The sequence below is a fragment of the Mercenaria mercenaria genome, chromosome 2 (assembly GCF_021730395.1).
Source record: "Mercenaria mercenaria strain notata chromosome 2, MADL_Memer_1, whole genome shotgun sequence".
Classification (NCBI taxonomy): Eukaryota; Metazoa; Mollusca; class Bivalvia; order Venerida; family Veneridae; genus Mercenaria; species Mercenaria mercenaria.
In genome coordinates, this window is record NC_069362.1 from 15106134 (window position 1) to 15131077 (window position 24944).

General features: G+C 34.6%; 1 protein-coding gene across 6 annotated transcripts in view; it reads left to right on the forward strand.

Annotated features, from left to right (window-relative positions):
* LOC123563259 (uncharacterized) overlaps positions 1 to 19637 on the forward strand; it is a 49468-nt gene extending 29831 nt beyond the window's left edge. For 3 of the 6 annotated variants that reach the window (XM_045355959.2, XM_045355958.2, XM_045355957.2), the window contains 5 exons: positions 4504 to 4597; positions 8620 to 8804; positions 9150 to 9371; positions 9712 to 9858; positions 10306 to 19637. In XM_045355959.2, coding sequence (XP_045211894.2) covers positions 4513 to 4597; positions 8620 to 8804; positions 9150 to 9371; positions 9712 to 9858; positions 10306 to 18618 — 8952 coding nt within the window. In that variant the 5' untranslated portion in view covers positions 4504 to 4512 and the 3' untranslated portion in view covers positions 18619 to 19637. Of the gene's footprint in view, positions 1 to 3686; positions 3753 to 4503; positions 4598 to 5300; positions 5449 to 7066; positions 7254 to 8619; positions 8805 to 9149; positions 9372 to 9711; positions 9859 to 10305 lie in introns of those variants that run through there. The other 3 variants (XM_045355956.2, XM_045355961.2, XM_045355962.2) reach the window with 3 other exon arrangements.
* Positions 19638 to 24944: the final 5307 nt, after the last annotated feature.

The following is a 24944-nucleotide window of genomic DNA, read 5'->3' on the forward strand; positions in this document are numbered from 1 at the left end:
CAAAATATCTAATAGAACATTTTTCTTTTGCTGTAGTATTTCATTCAACAGTTGCAACTATTGACCGTATATGGAAGTTGGATCCAGTTTTGGCACTAAGCCAGACTGAACACCACGCGTACTACAAAAGCTGAATATAGGCAATTATATCAAGTAGATATAAGTAAGATTATCACAGAGAACATACAATATATATTATTGTATATTACCTATGAATGACAAACATTAATTATAATAATGTACGTTTCAATGGAATTTTCCATGCCGTGTTGGGAACCCGAAATTTAAGCGTATGTAGATAGCTTATCTGAAAATCATATCCTTTGTTAACGAGTATAATGTAAAATTAAATATTTCAATTTGTTTGCCCTTCAACCCTAACGTTTGTTGAAAATACCTACTTGGAGAAATATGACACAAATACTAACAAAGACCTTTTTGTTGTATATCTGACTATCTACGTTTTAATGATCAAAGACAAGTAATAATTAATATGACATGCGATATCCTTGCCTGAAATGACTTGCCTGAAATGAATAAAATTATTTTACTTAAAACATTGAGATGAAAGATTGATTAAATGAAGTCTGTAGTCGCTGATGAACAAAATGAGTACAAAAGCTAAAGGTATGAAGGAAATGTTCTAAGTTATGAATATGTTTGTTTCTTTTTGTAGAGACCGCTTTCTTGTAACTGTTTCTTTGAGGGATTGGTTTTTTTTTCTGCTGCGTTCTGAATTTATCTTTCTGTTGATTGGACTTTTCCACGTCTTTGTCTTTTAGCACTTTTAGTGTATTTCAGAATAAAGATGTAATCGTTGACACAAATGGAAATATCTGTAACCTAGAGAAAAAGTTCAATAAAAGAAAAGTGATTAATTCACACTGACAGTGCCATTCGCCGGTTTATTCCGTTTGAGTTTCATTATTTTTGATATATGAGCCGCGCCATGAGAAAACCAACATAGTGCGTTTGCGACCAGCATGGATCCAGACCAGCCTGCGCATCCGCGCAGTCTGGACAGGATCCATGCTGTTCGCTTAACGGTTTCTCTAATTGCAATAGGCTTTGAAAGCGAACAGCATGGATTCTGACCAGACTGCGCGGATGCACAGGCTGGTCTGGATCAATGCTGGTCGCAAACGCACTATGTTGGTTTTCTCATGGCGCGGCTCATATAATGTCTTCTATTTTGATTAATAACGAAAGCTGTCAGCTTGTTTTTTCGTTGATTGTTAATTTGTTATTCATATAAAACCTTTGATCATTTATTGGCTGTCAAAGAGCTCTAAAATTCCTCTTAAGTTGAAAACGTGAAACAATTAGCAGGTAATCATCCCGAAGATAAGGACTATAACTTTACATATCGGAACTATATTACAATATTTTCTAGATGTAGTTTTGAAACTGAAAATCTCTGTTTTCATCCAAACCGCCATACCTATATTGTTTTAAATTAGTACGTAAAATACTTGTGTGTATCCGTTTGTAGATACATGAAATGAGCGCCTGATTCAATTGAAGTAGTTTCTATTTCATAGTGATGTAATCGGTTTTTAAAGAAGCTTATTATCCTTGAAACATATTATAGTCTGGTTCTTAGTATTATATATAAATGTCCTTGATTCTTTTTGCTTTCATTTACAAAAAGAAACAGTTTTTTATAAAATGAAGAAAATCTTGATTGACAGGAATGTATGTTAGGATTGGTTTAGTTATATGTAAAGTTGTATGGTTTGAAATAATTATAATAGAAAATGTAATCAATTTTATGTGATTTGCATAAACAATCAAAAATGTGTTTTTAGAAATTATCCGTCCTCTCAGACTGGATTACATAGAACAGCTAATGCTGTTAACCGAACTAGATACCGGTGAATCAATATGGGATAGCCGAACTAGACACATAGAATAGCTTATACGATACAACCGAAATAGGTACACAGAACAGTTGATATGGTATAGCCGAAATAGATACATAGAATAGCTGATACGGTATATTCGAACTTGATACGTAGAACAGTTTATACGATATAACCGAAATAGATACATAGAACAGCTGATAGGATATATCCGAAATAGAACAGCTGATATAGTGTAGCCGAAATAGATACATGTATAGAACAGCTGCTGATTCAGTTAGCCGAACTAGAAGCATAGAACAGCTTATACAATATAACCGAAATAGATACATAGAACAGTTGATGCGGTGTAGCCAAAATAGATACAAAGAACAGTTGACACGGTACAGTCGAACTAGCCATGATAGATTGAACAGCTGATAAAAGATACAAACAACAGCTTATATGGTGTAGCAAAAATAGTTACAAAGAACAGTTGACACGGTATAGTCGAACTAGATACATAGAACAGATTATACGATATAACCGAAATAGATACACAGAACAGTTGATACAGTGTATCCGAAACAGCTGATTAGCCAAAATAGATACAAAGAACAGATGACACAATCATTTGTAATTTGGCTATCATGTTCAAGTAAACATCACGGGGCCATTATTTTGTTTGACATGAACTTTTCGAAGATATCCTACCTCAATTTTTGTATCAACAACCGACTTGGAGACTCGTGATCAAACCTGTCTGTTGTATTGTTGCAGGTACTGCGCTGAAGATGTTTCAGTGAACAAATGCAATTCCATATATTTCGTCTCCTGTCGTTCTGAATAATATCACTTGTTTTAGATAAGAAGCCTTAGATATTATATACAATATGAGATATATGTAGCTCTTAAATGTGTACAAAATGATGTTAAATAGAAATTATAAATTACCAATTTTGATAATGTTGTCGGTCATTGTTTTCACGCGAACTTTTATCTTATTTCCACTTCTTTCGGTGTTTGTTGTTTTTTCTACACGTTTGTTGTTATTTTATCATTTGTTTTGGAAAACGTTTAGAACACTCAATTATGAGACTACAAGTCGATTTTGAAATTGATGTTTGTTTATCTGCTTGGGGTTTAACAACAGGAAATTGCCATTAAATTGACAGCTTCGCGCTAGATTATGGTAATACTACAGAAAATTAAGTTGAATATTCCATGATAAAGCAGTCAACATTAAAATAAAAGAATTATAAATTCGATTTATCTCGTCGTTATATTGCAAATTCCGTGCAATTTCATTAATAATGTAGAGGCTGTTTCAATGGTTACAACTATGAAAATACATTATAATAAATACAGGGACACAAAAGTTTTCAATTATTACATTCATTTTCACACCCGAAACAAAACATGTTCCCCATATTTGATGTCAGGTTTTCGCTTTTAAAACATGGAATGGTATTACAGCTTTGCGTAATACTGTATGAAAAAATATATGTTTTTATAATACAACTACTGTGAAGAATTAGTACAGAATATACATGCATAAAGCTACAGATAAATGGATATAATTTCCGATAACGCCCATCATTATACCATCAAATGAGCATACTTCGCAGGTACTTCAACATAGAAGTTCGCTCCTTTAAGTCGCGCGTAGTGATTTAATAACTCATTAATATGGTCACTTTGTCTGCGTAAGCATCTGCAAAGGTAATTTCTATAAGCTAAACTATCGGATTTTCTGAAAATCTAATATCAGATCGGTGCTTTGATACAGGACAAAAATATCTTTAATTCTTTATATGAGGAAAATGATATCGATGTGTACGTTGAGACAGTTTCTGTAAAATGAAGAAAATGATGATAACTCGAGTTAGAGATGAAGGGATATTTACGCAGGTTTGATTAATTTTATGGTTTTAAGAATAACTCTGAAGGGAAATGTAAGAATGACATGACAAATAAGCTTTAATAGATGTTTGTAACAAGATACTACTTCAACCTTAACACAGCTTCTCAACTATTAGCAAAATCAAAAGTTAGTTATCTTTGCTTTGTGCCTGTCTTACAGAGTAACATATTGGCAACTGTCTTTAACCAAAACAGCGGTACTTGCATTACAGTAGTCCAAATACACTGGTGTCTCCCTTTTTGTAAGTCTAACATAGAAGATAATAACGTTAAAACGTACGAGGAAAGTGGCTAATCATGCAAAGTTGTAGCGAAAATTATGCTGAAAAATACTATGCTGTGGCATATTAATTCATATAGTAATCCAGTGACTTTACAATACTTTGTTTCAATTAGATTATAGCTATTTATAATCCTATTTTTTTGCATACGGAAATTATGTGGATAAAAGGTTATTTCTGAGAAAAAAACATCACAAAATGTTCGGTATGTTACGTTTAAATGTCGATTCTCGAATAAATGCGTCATTAAGGTGATCGTATTGGCATGTGCTCTGTTTTACCAAACATCATTGAGTGTACATTCCGCACGATCAGTTTCGGAACAGAATAGCAAGACAGTGGAAAACATTTAAACAGAATTTCATTGTTAACGTTGAATTTCCTAAAATGCGTAGGATATTGCTGGATGTATACTACATACCTAACAAACGTGTAGTGTATACTAATAATTTTTGCAGGATCCAGAAATGAAAACCTTAAATGTGAACGGACATGTTCGTGCGAAGTGGAGCATCAGAGAGTGTGACGAAAACAGTGGATGGAAATTGAAAGGTAACTTACTTAGACGAGTGAAATATTTGTTCTCTGCAAGAAGAAAAAAAAAAACACGAAAAAAAGCGAGATCAAATAATGTGTAATTTTTCGATAAGGTGCCTGTTATTTCAACCAAACTATATTAGAGTGCATTCATACAGATGACCAAATGAAATGTAATACGCAGTTACATTTCAAAATAAATGTATCACTCAGTTTCAGGTTGTTGAACAACTTTAATAATAAGTGAACATTATAATAACAAAGATACGTACTTGAGGCATAGATAGATTTAACAGGCTAGGTGTTTGATAATTTGGTTTATTTCTCTTATGTCTACTTGACAATTAAGTTATTAAACAATAATAATAATGTAAACTTATTTGATGAGGGATGTCCTAACCATATTATCTGTTCAAAATCGCATTAAGTCAGTATATATATTAACAGTAATGATATATGCGAGCGGTCAAAATATAAAGGAGCTTTAACTCCTTTTGTCTACTTGATCGCAATCTATGTCTTAACACAGGCAGATACTTAGGATAGTCACAACGTAGTAACTGTTGTATTATATTTCGACCTCTTTCCACATAGAGGTCTTTGCTCTCGCTCCGATTTTAACTTTCTTCTGATAAGCTATCGAGAGTGACCGAAATCTCTCTACAGGCACTTGTTAAAACCTACGCCGTAGAAGATGTAACTGTACACGTCAGCAGGCTGTGTGCTACATACGATTTTGCAAAACAAATGTGGATTTTAAACTGCTTCTTTATTTTCAATAAAAATGTATTTGTTTGAAACACCTGCTTTTTGTCAACACGAGGAGGAAGAAGTGTTGGATTTACGGACAGAGTCAAAGAAAACTGGTGATTGTTTTCTCTACATTTTAAACCTGAGAAAATGCAAGAAATCTCAGCTTCTTTTCTTTTATCGTGTATATATTTATATCTTAGCTGACCTACATCTGTGTGGAAACGGAGTATTCAGCTTTATTTACTGTATATATATTTTTATATATTATGCGTAATGCAGAGTGGAAAGGCGAGCAGAAAGTTTTATATTGTTTTTCAAGTTCTAGGATAATACCCAGGGTTCAATTCATCTTGTTTGAAACCTTGATGGAGTCCAGTCAATGTATCAGTATAATAGAATTCAGTTGGGAATAGGAGGTATGAGTGGTGTTTACTTATCAACAGGCTCAATCAAACCGAGTCGGCTATTAATTTGCTAGGTCACGTTCCATGCTTCCGAAACATTTTTATAAACTATCACGCAGTTTAGAGGTCGTAAAAAGATTCCCGTAAGTGCACTCATTGCTGTTGCATTTTCAAGGGAGATTAGTGTGTGTGTGTGTGTGTTGGGGGAGGGGGAGCTTCGTGGCCAAGTGGTTACGGTGGCGCACTCTGAATCAGTTGCCTCTCACCAGTGCTGATTCGAGCCTCACTCAGGGCGTTGAATTCTTCATGTGAGGAAGTCATCCAGCTGGCTTATGAAAGATCAGTGGTTCTACCGTGATGTAATAATGCACGGAAGTCTTCTTTTTTGCTTGTTTACGTTTATTGTCTCTAAAAGGTCTTCTTTTAGGTTTTAATTATGTTAATAACTTAAGTTTTCTTGAATAACGTGCCACTATTGCTGGACCTTAATATTCGTTCTATCAAGTACATGCAAAGCATTCTACTTTGGTGTGCAATACCCATACCCCAAATTCTATTTACACCGAAACTATTTGCATATCTTGTGATTTCTTTTGCAAAGAAAAGAAGAAAACAACGAATAGTAAGAGAAATGCTGTATTCATAAGGTCTAACGTTATAAGACCGTATTTTTTTTACTAACCCCCCCCCCCCCCCCCCTCCAATTGTTAAGATTTAAAATGTACATAGTTTTATTTTATTGTTTTCGATAATTTTAGGACATTTAAAACGAGTTGTTACATGTTTTAGATTTATTATTTAGATATATTTACACCGATCCCACCGTTGACGAGTTTAAATGGACTTCGATCTTTACACTCGTGGTACTTGTAAACCTACTTGTAACATATAATGCCAGTGTATCACGATGTGTCCGTAGATTGTATATATACATTATTATATATCTGATAGCTTTATTTATATATTATTCTATTAAGATGACTCAGATAAAAACAGAGATACCAGAGATGAAACGTTGATCTCGCTCGGTTAGTAAACAGATTTGTCGAATCGTGACCAGTTCATACTTTATATTAAAGTCATATTGTTTCAAGTATTCACTGCTTAGTGCCACTTAAAATCAACGCCGCAACTGACCCGGAACGCTACGATCATTACTTCTAGATCTATTTGGTTGAAATAATTATACATAACACGGTTGTCAAGTTAGTAAAGTAAACAAAACATAATACACGAACACAAAGATTATGTGTTATCAGGTTACGTCTAAATATAGATTTATATTTTGCGCATTAACTTTACCCGATTTATCAACATATTTATCGTCTACCTGTGTTAGACACTACTCGTTATAACGTATTGAAAAGTAAAGACATTTTGGTAAAACTTGTTTATATTAAACCTAAACATAAAATAAAATGTTTAAAGTGTACAGGGTGGACATAATATATTAATAATTGACAATACATCGATTTTATTAATACAAAAAGGCATGGGATTAATATCGAAAAAAGGTGAGACACATATTTAATAGTAAATTTCAGTAGTAAATAATGATCATAATTAACAATTTCAAGTAGACACCACATTTCGTAGAGACTAATCATAGAAAACGAAATTAATATTGCAAGCCCAGACAGACAGACAGACGATTACTTTTGGTTAAGTTTAGTCAATTGTTGCGACTATACCAACACAACCCGACCAATGTTCGTCGGGTGATGTTTCTGATCAGGGAATAGACTATGAAAACACGATAACATATGTTTGAAAAACCTCCTATTGAAAACGTGTGAGATTGTTGCCAAGAGAGATTGTAAAATGAATGATTAAGTTACCACACCCGATTATTATTAATTTCATGTTTTGTTTAAAAAAAATGCAGCTGTTGCCTTCAGTTTTACGTATAGGTCGTCTTTAAAGATCACCAGATACGAGTTATATACTGAGTGTCGCAATCATTAGCAAAAAGTCGGAAACTCATGGAAATTTTCGGTGAAGATGCGCGCGCAGCTACAACCATATCTTTTCCATAAATGGCCTTTTCGTGAATAGATAAGAAGGCGACGTGCGTTTACACATCAATGTTTCAAAAGTCGTAAATGTACGAAAAAAATTAGGTTATGGAAGTCAGAACAGAACAGGGTTTATTATATAATAAGATGAGTATCTATGTTAAATGGCGTATCCAGTAACAGCTAATTACACGCACATTAATTTAAACTTTTCTAAAGGCATGAAGATACATGTTTTGTTCATATCACATTACTTTATGAAACTTAATACTGTAGATCAGACCATTGACAAACTTGGCCTGCTGCATTAAGTTTCATTGTTTTGAGATCGTTTTAACATATTCCGGAAACACGTCAAACAAGTACTTGATATCACTTGACTGTATTTACGGAAATGGAAATTATACATTTTCCTGTCAGTCAGATCATTAAAGTACTCACCCGTTTCGATTGTGTATGAAGTGATATTCTGTCATATTAATTAGCCACTAGTAATGTTAACGGTATTTTTCTTCGGATGTGTTCATGATCTCTTAATACTTAGGGAAATGCTGATGTTAATTATTTAATGCATCCGTCAGGAAATGTCATCGATAAAACTATACACGTTGGAACAAACGTTTTTATGTTGAATGTTGTGGCTGCTAAAGGGACCCGTAATTTCCTTGTATAGAGCGACCTTAGTAACGAAGTTACAAACAATGTGCTTTAACAAAAAAACAACAACAACAAAAAAACTTGCATATAAATAAGTGTGAAAGAAACGTATTGTGGAAATAACTAAAAGCAGGGACACCATTCCGCGAGACAGGTCGTAGTCGAAATATGAACCAAAAAAATAAATAAGTCATGTTATATATTACAGATGTTCGGAGAAAACAGGTCAAGGCTGAGTCGCTGGATGGGGTAAAGATTATTCGCGAGTTGTACACAACAAACTTCGACAGTAAATTTGATGACCGATACTGGAGAGTTGGAGACATTCATCTTATCGAAAATGATAAGCTTCAATCACAGTTCGAAGAATACAAAAAAGAACTCATCGAATTGGTGAGTAGAAGCAACTTTTATTTACTTAAATAGTTGGTAAATGTAGGATGGAAACTTAGTGTTTTGCAGTTAGCTAAAACAAAACAATATTTTGATTCTGTGCTTCGTTGTTTGAGAGTGACAGAATATAACAAGAAAGTTAATCTACATACGATTTGATATGAGGCTATACGTCTAAATTAGTTCGTTCGCCATCTCAGATGTACGGGAAATGTAAGACATATCTCGAGTAGAACACCTGATACATCGCATGGGACCAAGGAACAATTTGGTAGGAAACATGTATTAAAATATTTTTGAAAAAAGGTGTGAAACACAAAACTATGTTATGCATGTTTTATTTAGGGGCGACCATCCGATACAATAAAGGAGACTCTGGCTTTCTCAGCCGAATCAGAAAAGTCTTGCAAAGACATTTGTCAAGAGGGTTACAAGGTGGGGTCGAAGAAAAGGCATGTCTTAGGTCATACCGGAAGTGGTGTGCATCTTGTCCGCCATTATGACATTCTGACAAGATACATGATGTTTCAACAGTACACATCACCAGCGTACATTGTAGTGTACAAGGTATAAATGTTAAACATATTCACCGATCCATTTCAAACCTGTAATCATTGCTTAAATGAACTTAAATCTTATCTGATAAGAGCGTGTCTGGTTTTGAATCATACTTGTTTGATCGTGAAAAACTTTATTGTTTTAACAAAGCAGATTATTTTCTGTCAAAAGAAAATGATTTTCTTACCATTTTAAACAAACTGTAATTGCAAAGTAAAAAGTTTCGTACAATGTTTTACCATACAATAAGTAATATGTCAAAATTCGTACATATTTTACAGAAAAGAAAAAGAAACAAGTTATTGCTATTGAACGAGAGAAGTAAAGATGTATTTCCATTTTATTTCAGACATTTCTTGGAAAATCAAAGCCAATTGTGCCCCGACTCCACAAAGATGATAATTATGTCCCTCCGTACATGGGTTTTGATTCCCATGTGTCTGCTAGACATATAGACAAGGAAATGCCGATATGTGAGGCCCTGAACTGTAGCTATGTATGTTTATTTTACTTGATCTTCATATAGTAGTGAGTTAGATAGTTTGCTTTTCAGTTCTCGAAAAGTCCTGTTTTTAAGTCTAGTAAGAAATCAAAGAAAACTGTCTAACTGTTGATAAAAGAAACTTACATCGACAGATATAAAACACGAAAGAAAAATTTAACACTTTGTAAATATAGCCAGAATTGATACATTTCGAATATTGAAATATCAGTCAAAATCAAGAAACAAAAGATCTTTCCGTTCCATTTCGTTTCTTCGTTATTTTATCTGTTATATGTTTCTTAGTACTTTGGCATTGCACTCCATAAGTTTGTTGAACGGATAACACATTTGAATCGTCAGTTAAAGCACGTTAATCACTATCTTTTATTCATAAACTGCTTAGTGATTTTTTCTATCCTTTTATTTCATTTAAAAGATTTATACCATTGATAATTTCAGGTATATTTATACGAGTTTGATCCAATTGCTTCAAATCCAGTAAAACATCCACGACAAATTTTACCTTACGTCATCATTCAACTGGAGAAAAAAAACCCTTGTGTTCCTGAAAATCCATTTCTTACTGTTGGTACTGATGAAACACGTTCAACGTGGGAGGTCAAAGGTGAAACAAGGCGTGGCTTCAGGTTCATGTTCACAAAGTCCGGACTGAAAGGAAAACATAAAGTTTTTAGTAAAGGTTGCAACAGGGCGAACATTGGATCATATTTAAAAGGGCAAATACTTGAAATGCGTACAAAGTCTGCAGGATCTGTGTCCGAAGTAAAACCTCCTTTGCTGCAAAAGATAGATGAAAGCAGCATTATTATTAATTCAGAAGGGATGAGCACAAGTAAACCACCGCATTTACAAAAATTTTCAAAAAGTTATCTGCAGTCGCCCTCTAAAAAGAAAAGTTTTATATTCAGCAAAGAAATCGAAAACCTTGTGATACCTGACACTTTACGTGAAATTCGACAACTTTCAAATTTAAAACCATGTGTAAAGTTAAAACGACTCGATTCTGTTTATTTAAAAGGAGCTACATTTAGGATTAAAAACGGAAATGAAAACTCGAACAACAAGGACTCTGTAAAAACAAAAGCAAATTTTGAAGCAAACAGTACTGACAATTCAAAGTTATCATCTTCGAATGAAGATAAAGGTAAAGATGTACCATGTTTACAGAAAAGTGAGACAGAAAGAACTGTGTCTACGCATTGTGAAAATGGTAAAAATGGACCAACACTTATCTCAGGTGGTGCAACTATTAAGTGTAAAACTAACAGAAGAAAAACTTCTAAAGAACCAAAAACAAATGAAACTCATATAGGTTTTAGCTCATCAGTGAACAGTGATATAGTACCCGAAAGCAGAAGAAGGAGTACCGAAAAGACAATGACAGAAACCACTTGCGATAAGTTTACAGATAAAATTGAAAGTTTAACTCCTAAAGCAAATAAAACAACAGATCAAACTTTGTCAAAAATCCTCGACGCCGAAACCCAAATAAGAGTTCGAACAACAGCTAAAATTCTTGATGAATATAAAAAGACAACCAATACAGTTGCAGATAAAACAGAACTGTTGATGAGAAAGGACAAATCTTTACATATGTGTTCGAAAAATGATTCATACAATAAGCAAGCTTCGTTTTGTGTTAAGCCATCTCAAAATGAAGTCCAGTCTACTTCAAATGATATTGCTAATGACATTAAAGTAAATCCGTCGGTGCAAAAATGTGCAGGTGCATCGAGTCTTACAAGAGACGACTCGGCTGTCATTAAAGAGAGCAAAAATAATCCCAAGCTCCCGGGCAAGAACTATAAAACAGATAAAGGAAAGCTTGAAACAGGTGATAGTGTAGATTTATTGAAAAAGAAATCAAAATTGGTACATAAACATGAATTAGATCGAAGTTTACCTAAGCTTAAAACATATTCTAGAGCAGCAAAGCTTAGAGATTTAAGATTACGAGACGCCAAAGAAAAATCTCCTAGAAATAAAACTGACGTAGATAAAGCGGATAAAAAGAGATCAGCTCATCGAAAAGAAAATCAATGTGATGTATGTCCAGAAAAGGAAAAGCAACGGAAAGGAATATCGTCAAGATGTTACCCAACGAAAACAAAATTTGGCATGATTGCATATACAGTTAATAAGAGCAAAGCTAGATCTGGAAAATATGTGAAAGGAAAATATCGCTCTGACAATATTTTAAAACAATTAGAGAAAGGTAAAACCGACATGCAGACTAAAGAATATGACTTTCATGCTCCAAATATATTCCCACATAAGGAACACAGTATACTGAAACCGAAACCTGGGAGAGTAACGCGAGACTGTTCAGATAATGATGATAAAGCTAGTAAATCATACAAAAATTCAAATGAATCAATGAAGATCAGCAGTCCATCGGGCGATACCGGGCAAAGTGAACTTATTACTGCAAATAAACAATCAAATAGAAATTCAGTAGCAAGTGCTGCTAGTTTTGAAAAACATACAGACGCATCCAGTAATAATCTTGCTAGGAACGCAAAAATAGTCGAGCCGGATCACCATTTCAAAAAACAAAGTCAGAATCAGACGCAGCGTATGGTTCTTGAAAAGAGTAAATCACCAGTAGTTGCAAACGCTGCGCCTGATATATTGAATATAAGCCCCTTTCCAATATCTGCTCAGACGTCCACGTGCTCCATTTCAGATAGTACTGTGACTGTTCAAAATGAATCAGTAAACATCAAAAGTCCAACAGAAAAGCAAAAACAAACAGACGTTTATCAAGAAACCGATTTGTTTGATAAAAGTAACTTTTTCTTTTCAGAAATGTCATCTTTCTACGGTAAAACGGAGAAAGTACAAACGATAGAACTAATCGAACAATTCCCAGACTCCTTTAACCATAACATTGTGGTGAATCCTGTATTACGAGTGACGCCAAATGCCGAACTGCCAACCCTGGCTGAAAGAAAAAAGTCCCGAAGTAAAAAGAGAACAAGTGAACAAACACAAAGAGACCCGGACAATGATGCTAACATGAAACCAACGGTGCCGGGTACGTCTCCGCAACATAACGAAGCCCCCTTTGGAATGGAAATCACGCACAAAAGTTCAAATTTAGCAGTTGTTGGTAAAAAAGATAATAAAAATACAACACCGTTAAGTAAACAATCTATGATAGCAATAAGACCGTTAACAAATACGAAGAATGATTCCAGTAAAGCAGCTGATAAATTATTTGATGTAAGCACATCTCAAAGTCATATTATTACTCCGATGATACCACCTGACATAACTGAAATCCCTACCGTTCCTTCAGCCCAAGGTAAAGATGCTGTAAGAAAAACAAGCACCAACAAAACCACTGGGGTGAAAGAAGCTCAGTCTAAACTTAGGTCGAAACAAGGTTCCAAATGCAAGAGGTCAAAATCTGCTGGTAAAGATGAAAATAAAAACATTAGAAAGAGTAAAGACAAGAATGTGCCATCAGTCAAAACTTCTGTGATAGACATAATTGATTCTAGCAATTCTACGGAAAAGTCTGACTTATTTCACTTCACATGTAGTGATCAAAACAGTTTAGCAAATTCAGACTCGGATAGAAGTAACCGTGATAAAATTGACTCTTGCAGGCAACAAAAATTACTGGAAAATTTCGAACAGAAAACAGAAAACAAAGTTAGTAATACGAATGAAGAAGTAAAGAAGCCAAGAAAGAAACAAGATGAATTTACCAAAGAGAAAACAGAAACCCGTATTTCTTCGGTAGAAAAAGAGATTATGACGGAATATAATCAAGAACCAAAAACGCCTGGGGAACAGCAGCAGCATGTAGAAATGTCTGACAATGCAAATGTTAAGGTTAACACGTTTGCTGCAGATAAATTCCGATCTTTCCTAAATTCAACCGCCGCTGTAGCGTTGCAGCACAGAAAATCTGTGGATCAGAAAAGTGATACAGAAATAGAAGATACAAGCTCTAATAAACAGAATCCAGATCTTGAAAGTCCTATAACTAATTATGATACCGAATTCAAAACATCACTCGATCAGAAAAGTAATACAGTAGGCACAAATGGCGTAGACTCTAAGAATCGGAATCAAAACCACAAAAGCCCAAAACCAAACCCTGAGGAGAAAACCAAAGGATGTTGCAACTCCCAAGTATTTGAAGTAAGTAATGAAACAAATCTTACATTTTCAGAAAAGCCAAAAGATACATCGAAGAAGAGCTATGTGCATTCACAAGATGCCAGCAAAACCAAAAACACAGAAACCCTCTTGAAGCAACCAAAGAATACATTTATAAAACATAATACGAGAATTGACTCTGCTGAAATGCATGACAGTGATTCCCAAGACACAGTTATTGGTGGTGTCAGAGATTCTCCATTGCGACATTTTACCTCCGTGACATCTTCACAAGAGCATTTGAAGTATGTTGATACAGTATCGACGAAAGTAAAACATTCAGCAACTCAACCTAAAATTGCATGTAATATAAAGCAGGAAAAGGTAGCAGATGGATATCAAGACGAAATTTTTCCGAATGATAAAGCAAAATTTACCGATTCTGCTTCTGAAAGCCATCCACAACTTGTAAATGAGAATATCCTGAACATAGTTGGTACGTACCATGTTAACCAGTTATCATCAGACACTTTAAATACAGACAAAAGGCATGACGAACTTATGTCTAACAATGAGATTAAACAAGAACCGATTGATCAAGTATCAGACGCCACTCCTCAATTAACTTCAACTCCAGATATAGGAACACAGCCCATGAAAGTTGAGCCATGTTCCCCTACGTGCATTTTCCCTAAAACACGCCGAGAATTAGCAAAAGGAACAGCTATGCTAGATGCCACCGAATGCAGAAGCGCAATCGTTGACACTCTAAAAGAACTATCATCAGTCTTAAAATTTCTTACCGAGAATAATAATCAGAGTCCAAAGCAAACAGAAAAGGTAGCATTAGTTGCAAAGAGAATGTGCAACGTACTATCTTGTGAAAGTACGACGGAAGCCTCAAAAACTGATGAAAGTCTACTGACTAAAGACCTGACAAGTAATGACCTGCATATTAAGACAGAGCCTATCGACACCGAATATTCTAAAATCATGGAGGGATCATCCCAAAGAAACTTAAAAAGTCATTGCTTGACGCCAGGAGATAGCTTTTGTCGATCAGAGCGCGAAGAAAACCACCGTGACAACGAATGCCCTTCAGGTGGTAATGAATTTAAATACGAGTACATAATAAAATCTTCTGGAGACGAGTACCGAAGAACATGTGAAAGTGTAGCAGCAGAACATCTCCGGAAAGAAACAATGAACAGAGCATCTCATAATAACGAACCACTACCAAATAACGATCACATTGCATCCAAAGATTACTCAGTGCTGAATGAAACTTCACAACATCGATATCTCGGACCAAGCTCTGAAACAGTTGTGGAGCTGTTAAATCAACATGAAAAAGATGAACTCCCTCGACTGTTTGATCCAAACGAAGAGCCAGATATTTCCTGTCTAGAACAGTTTGGAATTCCAAAGGAGCTACGTCGAAACAATACAGAAGCAACGAAACATACTGAATTTCTTTCATCGGAAAAGCCAGCTGCAGATAATAACACCAACACAGCACCACCAGAAAATATCTTGATGAAGGAAATCAAAACCGAAAAAGGCACAGATTGTATGACAATAAAATCAAAACCAAAACAACACTTTAACCTAAAAACAGGGGTTTTAAATAAGGGACTCAAAGAAAGGAAAAACATGTTTGATTTAAAAATTAACGCTTCAAGGCGTAAAACAGCTGCGAACATAAAACCGGTAGATAGAAAATTTTCTGTAACGCCTAAAATACAAATCACCCAAAAGTCAACTTCACAAAAATGCGTGCTTGAGAAAACGGAACAAAATAATTTAGCTAAAGTAGAAAACCCAAGTTATCTTAATTATCATGAGGAAACGGATGGCATTATGAATGAAGTTTACAAAACCGTATGTGAAAAATTATCAACGCTAAAAGAAAGTTGTATTTTAGAACATGATGATAGTTTTCCTCTAGGACTTACTAAGTCAGACTCGACGAAGATAAATGAATGTAAATCTTCCATAAATTCAGATACTTCGGTTCCTAGTAAAGACATACAACCGCAACCAATATCAGGTGACAGTAAAAACGAAAATGATATGTCAGCAGTTAAAGTTATAAGTCCAAAAGAGGAAGTTAAAAAAGCAAATACTAAAAAGCAGGCACCTATTCCTTTTCATACTGTTCTAAAGCTTAAAAGGCAACAGTTCTGGAAATATAAAAGAGGTGAAACTAACAAAAAATTTATAGACTACAAGGAATTGTTTTCAAAGATGTCGTCGAGAAGACAGGACAAATCTTATGGAAAACCTTTAGACGTACAGAAGAACCAAAATACGTATAGCAAGCAGACAAGCAGTGGTGATATATCCAAATCTAATGAAAACCTTGGCAAAAAGCTGAATTATTTCATTCCAAGTAGTAAGACTTCTGCAATAAGTGAACGAGGAACGGCTCTTATAGAAGATAATAAAAGTAAGGAATTGCTTCCGGAAACGGTAAATCTTAAACGCAACATTTCCGATGCAGATGAAGGGAACAGTTCAAAACGCATTAAATTCTCATCAGGTAATACTGAAAGAAAAGAGTCCGATTCCAATCGATCAAGAAGTAGAAGTAGCCCTCGGTCATCGACAAGTCGAAATAGATCAGATGGATATTCATCGTCGTCAAGTGGTAAGCATAAATCATCTAATGGCAGTCGAAAATGCGGCGATTATTCCGTCCGTCCCAGTCGTCCATATAGTAAATTCAGTCATAATATAAAACCGGTTTATGCACAAAGAACATATTTCAACGGAAGGGGTTCGTATAGACCGTATCCTGCACGACTAAACCAAAACCTTAGATCTGCTGGAAGATCGTCATTTAACAAAAGCGGTACTGGATACTTCTCCTGGCGCAGAAAATACCAACCTCAAAGAAATGTCTTTGATGGCTTTGTTGTAACAGATAGGGGTTCTGTTCAGACTATGTCAGAATATGCTGAATGGAATAGATTTAAAGAACGCGAAACGCTTCGAGATCAGATAGAAATTGCTATAAAAGAATACAGGAGAACTTTTGAAAATACACCAGATGATTTTAAAGGAGATGAAAAAGTTGCAAGTTATCTCTCATTTTTAACTGAAAAGCTAGATAAAATACAGAGTAAAAGAGACAAACTCAGTATGGTTGAAACTAATGAAGAGCGTAGAAGTAAGCACAGAAGAAGTACATCCTCTGAAAAGGTGCCGTCAAGATCCCCGCAGCCTAGAAGGGAAAATGAAAGTCACTTGTTTAGAAAATTGGAAAAGTCACAAAATTTTCATCAACATGAAACACAGAAACACTCATCAGTGACCCGGTTCAGTGGTTCCTTGGCGAGTGATAGTGATAGTCTCTCGTACAAACAGCGCCGGCATGCGAGTGGTATTGAAGAACTTCTTAAGGAACATATTGCCAAACATTGTGAACATTTAACAAAACAAATAAAACAGGAAATGGTTGACTTGAAGACAACTAAATCAGGTTCTACGGGGAAAGAACACAAGGACAGCTCTTATCATAGCGATTCGCATCGCAAGAAGTACGGGGATGATAAATATCGTAGGCATTCTCGTGAACGTTACGATTCTAGCCGAACAAGAAAAGGCGAATCTTCCAGACACGGAGGGGAATACAGTAAAGATTACCACGGATCAAAGGATAAGCCCTATGACAGAAAATACTACAAGCACCCGCAAGATAAATATGATAAAGGCAAATATAGTTACCACAGGATGGGACGAGACGATAAATATGATAACAAGTGTTCTTATGGTGATAAATATGAAAGAAGACAAGACTCTTTCAGGAATCAACATAGCAGGAACTACGGGCCGAGATATGATAAAGACTACTATTCCAATTCCAAATATCATCGGGAATATGAAGCTGGTAATTTCGATGACAACATATTTGGAGATGAAGTTTCAAGAAATGACACTGACCGCAACCATGACAGGGGCCCAGATTACCGTAAAACGTATGATTATCAACAAAACTTTGATAGATATCAAGAGAAACTGCAAGAAGAACATGGAACTTTGATGGTAAATAGTTTTAGACAAAACCATTACGATGGCAATATTAGGAAAAGACTTGGTTTGAGAAACATAGGCCAGTATTCGAAAGCATATCAACCAAAACATTGGTTTAGAGGAAAGTATAGAACTTATTTCAATAAAGGTAGCAATGATTCCAAGAATGTGTCTGAAGAGAGAAACGAAAATGAGTCTGAGGCAGATACGGAGTCTGTTCAAGATGAATTCGACGCTACGCAATACAGACAGTTCATACCCACATCTAGAGGATATAATAAGCGAGGTCGAGGCTTTTTAAGTGGTATAAATAAATCCCAACCCGCATATAAACAACATTATCAGCCTGCAAAGTTTTCCAAATTTAGAAATCCAGCCACTTATTTCTTCCATGGAGATGAAGACACTGGTAAAGACAACAAAAATGAGAATAAGAAGTCTGATTCAGTAAAACCCAAGAAAGATTGCACTTCAGTTGAGGTTACATTTGGGAAAAGCGCCACAAACTCGAATCAGGGACCAGCATCAATAAAATCAGACCAGCCAAAACCTAATCCTGCAATGTCTGGTATTCGACAGATAACCAAAAAAGAACAGTTATAAATTGTAGTTTAAACACTATAAAAGAGAATTCCTAACGAGAATTAGCTGATCATCAGGTAATCTGCTTATAGAGGCCATATTTGAGAACAGGTTTTATTTTATATGAAATACATTATGTTTGTATGAATTGTTTGACTGTAGGGATAATTTTCAGAGTATTTTTCTATTCGCATTTTCTGTACATGTAAGGCGTAAAAAAATTGCTTGTTTCCGGTATCCCGACCTACCCTATTTTTTTGGCCCGACCCTAAATGTTTTTGTGGCCTTGGAGAATATTTTTTCAATTTTTTTTAACAAAAAGTTGCAGAACTGCACTTTTTATGCTTTAAACATGGTCAGTGATGTTAGAAATCAACTTACTGATACATTTTTTTAGGCCTATTTGACACTTTGCCTCAACATGAAAGTAAATGTACTCGTATATATGACTCTCTTTTCCATATTTATTTTTTGTACATAAAGTATAAGCAGAAACTGCATAACTTTGCAAAGCTCGGAAACGCATGTCTGTTGCCATTAATGTATATATCATGTAAGTATTAGTATTTAAAACAGTGCCAAAATAGACGGAAATGAATTACGCCAATGCTTGTAATTGCGCCTATTTATTAGATAAATGCAGAGCGTTTTGTCTAAGCAGATATTACAGATTTTCTGTACGTTGAATGAAAATGTTAACCTATATATAAATAATGAAGTGTTTGTACAACATATGATTTTGAAGCCACGAAACCTATGCATGTCTATGTCGCATACTGTTTTCATGGCTACGTATTGAACATCTATGTTGTCCAAAATTGAGAAATTTTGTTTGATATAAAGTCTTATTTTATGTAAAATAATATCCGTATAAATGTTTACCTGTATATAATAAAAGTTGCTGTATTTATATTCATGACAAATTTCACTTATAACATGTTAAATGTTATCTAATAACAAATTATTAAAACATTCATTGAGATAATTAATGAATATAACCAGACATGATTTGAAAAATGAAATAAAATATTTTATTTTGAGAGTTTTACTGTTAGTTTCTTGTTAAGTGGCATAATAATGATAATAATAATCAGTAATATATTATATCTGTTATTCAGAGCAGCTTCATTTAGTTTACCTAGTACAGTCAAAGAGCCTGACACAATTCAACAGACAGGGTACAAACACCCAACAAGTAGCCTGTCAACATCCACATCATCAGTTAAAAAACTGTCGTATCCAATCCCACAGCATTTACTTTCATTCACTTCATTGTCTACAGAAAAAGTCAAATACTTTTGTTTGTTTTTGGCATTGCAATATAACGTATTTTGTTTTATGATCAGTCGCCGGCACATCACGGGTGACTTCCCCTGAAACTACCTATTGGGGTGTCATAAAATATTTGGAAGCCGCGGTCCTTCTGTTTTGATTAACACTTCCCGTTATGTAAGGACATAAATTACAGGCCATCGTATACACACAATTGTTGTTTAGGGGAAATCCGCATAAATCACGTGTGACCTTCATGACCGTACACATTTAGAAATTTTTAGGTGTTTAATGGTTGTTATTTTAAGAAAACGGAAAGTCCCGTGTACTGACCAGCTGCAAGTAGTTTTCCTAGTAATTTTCCATGACGTAGCGTCGTGCATTGAAGACAAACAAAATCCCTGGTGATTTTGGCTTCAAATTACTCGTAATCACATGATGTTTTACGCAAATATTGATGACGAAACCCCATACTTTGCATTTAGTAAACATCCGGAATTCGTTTCTTTAGGAAAAGAATAAATATAAACAGATAGATTATGAGACACGTGGATATATGATTTTGTTCAAATGGTCGATAATCGAGAATATACGTATCTATCCGGTAATCGATAGACACGGGCCAATTAAATATGACGATGATATGTTTAGCACTCTTCGAAGAATGATCAATAATGATCGCTAATTGACTACTTACACCTCCACTGGCTCCAGCGTCAAGGTTACGACGAGGTGTGAAAAACATTTCTTTTGCAAACTTCTAGGCTGTGAAAAATGCCATAGGTTGTTGAAAGCAGCCATATAATCGTCACGGGACGCAACAATTACGGTCGTTTGTCGCAGCAGACATTTATTTTATTTTGTTGGGTTTAACGTCGCACCGACACAATTTTAGGTCATATGGCGACTTTCGCAGCAGACAGGGACTCGTTTAATTCAGTGACTTTATATAGTGAATTCTCTGCAGTCGTGCCCAAAGTAGAACTAGCGAATTTGTCGTTTCCTCAAGGTCATATTCAGGTCATGGAAAGGTCAGAAGTCAGAAAAATGCATTTTCTTTGAATTGGAAGTATACTCGTTATATATGGTGCATTTTAGTATGTCGAAAAATTTTGACAAAATTCAAAAGAAGAGTTTTAAATGCCATATTGACTGGTATCATTTTAGAATGTCCATGCGAGTAATTCGAGAAACTTATGGTTGCCACTAAAAACTTTAATGTAAAAAATAGTTAGTTAAATGGTATTAATGACAACGTTTTATCAGTTTGACTATTATCGATTCAATACCAAGTATATCATTTATTTCGTTTTTCTCAGTTATTTTGTCTGCTTTTTTTGACAAACCTCGTGAAAAAACTTTGTTTGTTGTAATCGAGATGTTTAACTCTATTTAAAAATTACTGCAGTATTTCATTAATAACATATATCTAACAAAAATAGTATATAGCAGAACGATGTATTTCTATATATCTAAACAATAAGAAGATGTTATACGCCTGTGAAGTAATTTCACGAGGTCGTGAAATAACTCTTGATCCATTTGGAAGCTTAGAACGCAACCAAGCAAAACATGATTGCAGATTCCGCTTGACTGAATCAACGAAAGAAAATGAAATGCGTAACAATTGGATGTACTCCTTGATCTCAAAGGACCAGAAGGGGTCTCCTCAGCTAGTGGTTAAGGTGGCTGGCTTCAAATAAAAACCTCAGATTCAGAATTTATTGTACAAAAGGCCTCCGGCCCGCATACATATATACAACACAGTTACAAAACAACAATCAATAGTCGTTTACCCGCTATAGTATACATTCATAATATACAATTACAATACTAAATGGTTACACACACAAAGTATTTATATTGGTGTATTATAATATATCACTGTTCTGTATAAAATTGTTTTCTATGTTGAAATGAATGAAACTTGTACATAGAAACATTTCTTATTAATGTTTCATTTTTACTGACTAAAAGTATATTAAACTTAACAAAGTGGGGTGAAAAGTGAATTTGCGTGGAATGTATTTATCTCTTATTTCTGAAAACAAAGGACAAATAAATAAGAAGTGGAATTCATTTTCAATTTCATCCGGACAATGTTTACAAAATCTCTCTTCACGTGGTATTCCTTCATGTCTACCAACTTCTATCATAAGGCAATGCGATGATGCTCTAAAATTAACAAGTGACCGTTTATATTTCATAAAATCAATACAATTAACATACCAGACCAAAATTTGTTTTATAGTGCTTATAGGAACTTTTAAGTTTAGTATTACTTTCACATTCCAGACTCCATAATTGCCTATATTCATCCCTTAAACGCTGAGTGTGCTCACTTAAAAAAACTTTTTTATCACCAACAGACTGTGCTTCCCATACAAAACCAAGACCGTTTCTATAAAGATGCGTACGTAATTTTGTTACCCAATTTTCATAACCAAGTTCATCATACATTTTAAGCATTAAATAACAAAGGTATATGTAACGATCTTTCTTACATTCCAAAATTCTAAACCAATACTTAATGTATCGTACAGATGCTGTAATATGCAAAGGGTAACGACCTGAGTCTCCCATAATTGCCGCATTGCAAGCGTTATTAGATGCATTTAGAAACCGTTTACAAGAATATACTATTTGGACAGCCTCAACAACATTTATGTTTACCAGACCCCATAATTCATAGCCATATAGTAAAATTGGACTTATTTTCGTATCAAAAATGTTAAAAAAATGTCGTCGTACCCAGATTTGGTAGTTTTAACACATTTGTAAACAGTGTAGTCAAAACTTTCTTAGCCTTCATTGCGTTTTGTTCTGCCATTTTATACAATGAAAGTGTCTGGCTGAAATAAATACCTACATATGTGAAACCTGAAACACATTCCAGCTGTGTCATATTATAATACCATTTTTCTTTACTAGATAATATTCCGCCTTTTTTAAAAACTAACACCTTTGTTTTATTGATATTGACTTTAAGTTTACTTTCATTGCAAAACTTATTCAAGGAGTTTAACTGTCTCACCGCCTTGTGTTTAAAACCTTGTTTGGGGCGTAGAAATCTTTTGTGGCTTCTAGAAGGTCGGTCAATTTATTCAGGTGGCTACCTGTGACTGAAATAATGTCATGAGAGAAATCAGGGGGTTTCCTGCAAAAGAAAATTTGAAAGTCACCATAAGACCAATAACTTTGTCATTGTGACGTTAAACCCAGCAAAAACAAAGGTAACAACATTGAGAATTATTTCATCAAACTTCTTTAACTTACTACAGTATGCTAGTTTATCTAAGGACAGCTTATGTTACTTCTGGTGCTTTGAAAGGTAAACGGACAGCACATAAACAGAGTCGATGATTAATATGAGCCAAAACGGAAGACGCGGTACTGGGATGATTTTAAAGAAAATATAGCTTCAATAATACCTAATTAGTAGCTTCCATGATCGTAGGTTTTTTACGTTTTATATTTTTAATACATGTGAGTTATGAGTGAAGTTTTAAATCTCGTTCCTAACTGAACTTACTAACCAAATTATTTTGTTCTTTATTTAGTATCACTGTCAAAGACCGTCACCAATGCTACCCAGAATGCATCCAAAACATTAGGCTCTATGAAAGTTACCTATTTGCCAGGTTTAGTATATTACCTAATTTCTAACTGAAATTACCTCAAGAAAACAGTCTTTCAATTTTTAGTAATATTGATCTTGACATTGTCTCAAGAAAACTAAAATATTTTTTTAAAGTGAAATCAAAGCTTTCTTGAAGCATCTTGAATTCCAAGTTTGGTCGCAATACAATACCTTATTCTTTACAGAAGTAACTGAGCTAAAATGAATTTCTATTTTTAGTAACAGCAATCGTGCCCCTAGTGACCAGAATATGTACAGTACCTCAGATCCAAAGAAAGCTACAAATGTATTAAGCAAAATTATCCTATAGCAAAAATGGAATATGTCATTTTCAAAGAAATACCCTATTACCCTATATAGTTAACATTATTTCAGTACTAACGACTTTAACTGTTTTGTTCCTCTAGCAATTTCAATGAAGCTTGTGTCCTCATTTTCCCAATAACATTTAACATAATTACCATGTTTTATGTACGTCTGAGATATGGCTTCGGAAGGACAACGCCAAAACTATGTGCCCCACAGAATGAAAAAAAAGAGGGAAGAAGTAGCACTCCTATGACACCAGTTTATATCTTTTTACTCATGGATTAAGGATTCGATGGATTTTAAAGAAACTTTACCTCTAATACTAACTTAGTAGCTTCCACGGCAGGGAGTTAATATTTTACATTTTGAATACATGTGAAATTATAACCTTGAACCAAGCAAACCAAAATGTAACTGAGCCTTGGTCTCTTTGCAAGACACCGAAGTACCAATTTTATATCTCTTTCCTTACTGAAGTTACTAACCAACATATTTTGTTCTGTATTTAGTAAAACTGTCAACTTTCCAACATAAATCAGAGGTGGAAGATGATTTAGGAACAATGTCTTCTATCCAATCTTCACGGAGAACATACGCCTCGCCCGGGGATTGAACTCACTATCCCGCGATCCGTAGTTCTACGCTCTCTCTATTGAGCTAAGCGGGCGGGCTTTGACGAGGGAGTAAGTTGCACTCCTGGCATCGGTTCATAACTTTACTAACGGATTTAGATACCAATGGATATTGGATGTTTGAAATTTGAACATCATCAAATCATAAAAATAAAGAATTGTTTGCATGGAAATTGAACAGCATATAACATTATTCTCAATATTTGAGCGTCAATTTACTGATTTATGTTTGAATTCAAGAAAAAGGGTCACATTAAGAGGCCACACTTTTGGACAGTTCAGTGCCGTTAAAAAGTCACCATTTTCATAGAATTGTTACAAATGTTCGTTTTGATGCATTTGCAACGATGACGATGTCCCAGTACTGAAATGGAACTCTTATTTAAATGGGGATATCATTTTGAGAATATTTAACGTACAGGACAATACGATAAAATATGTATTGGACAGTAATTGTTTGTAAGGATGTTGTTCGTTTACCAACAATTTTGAGA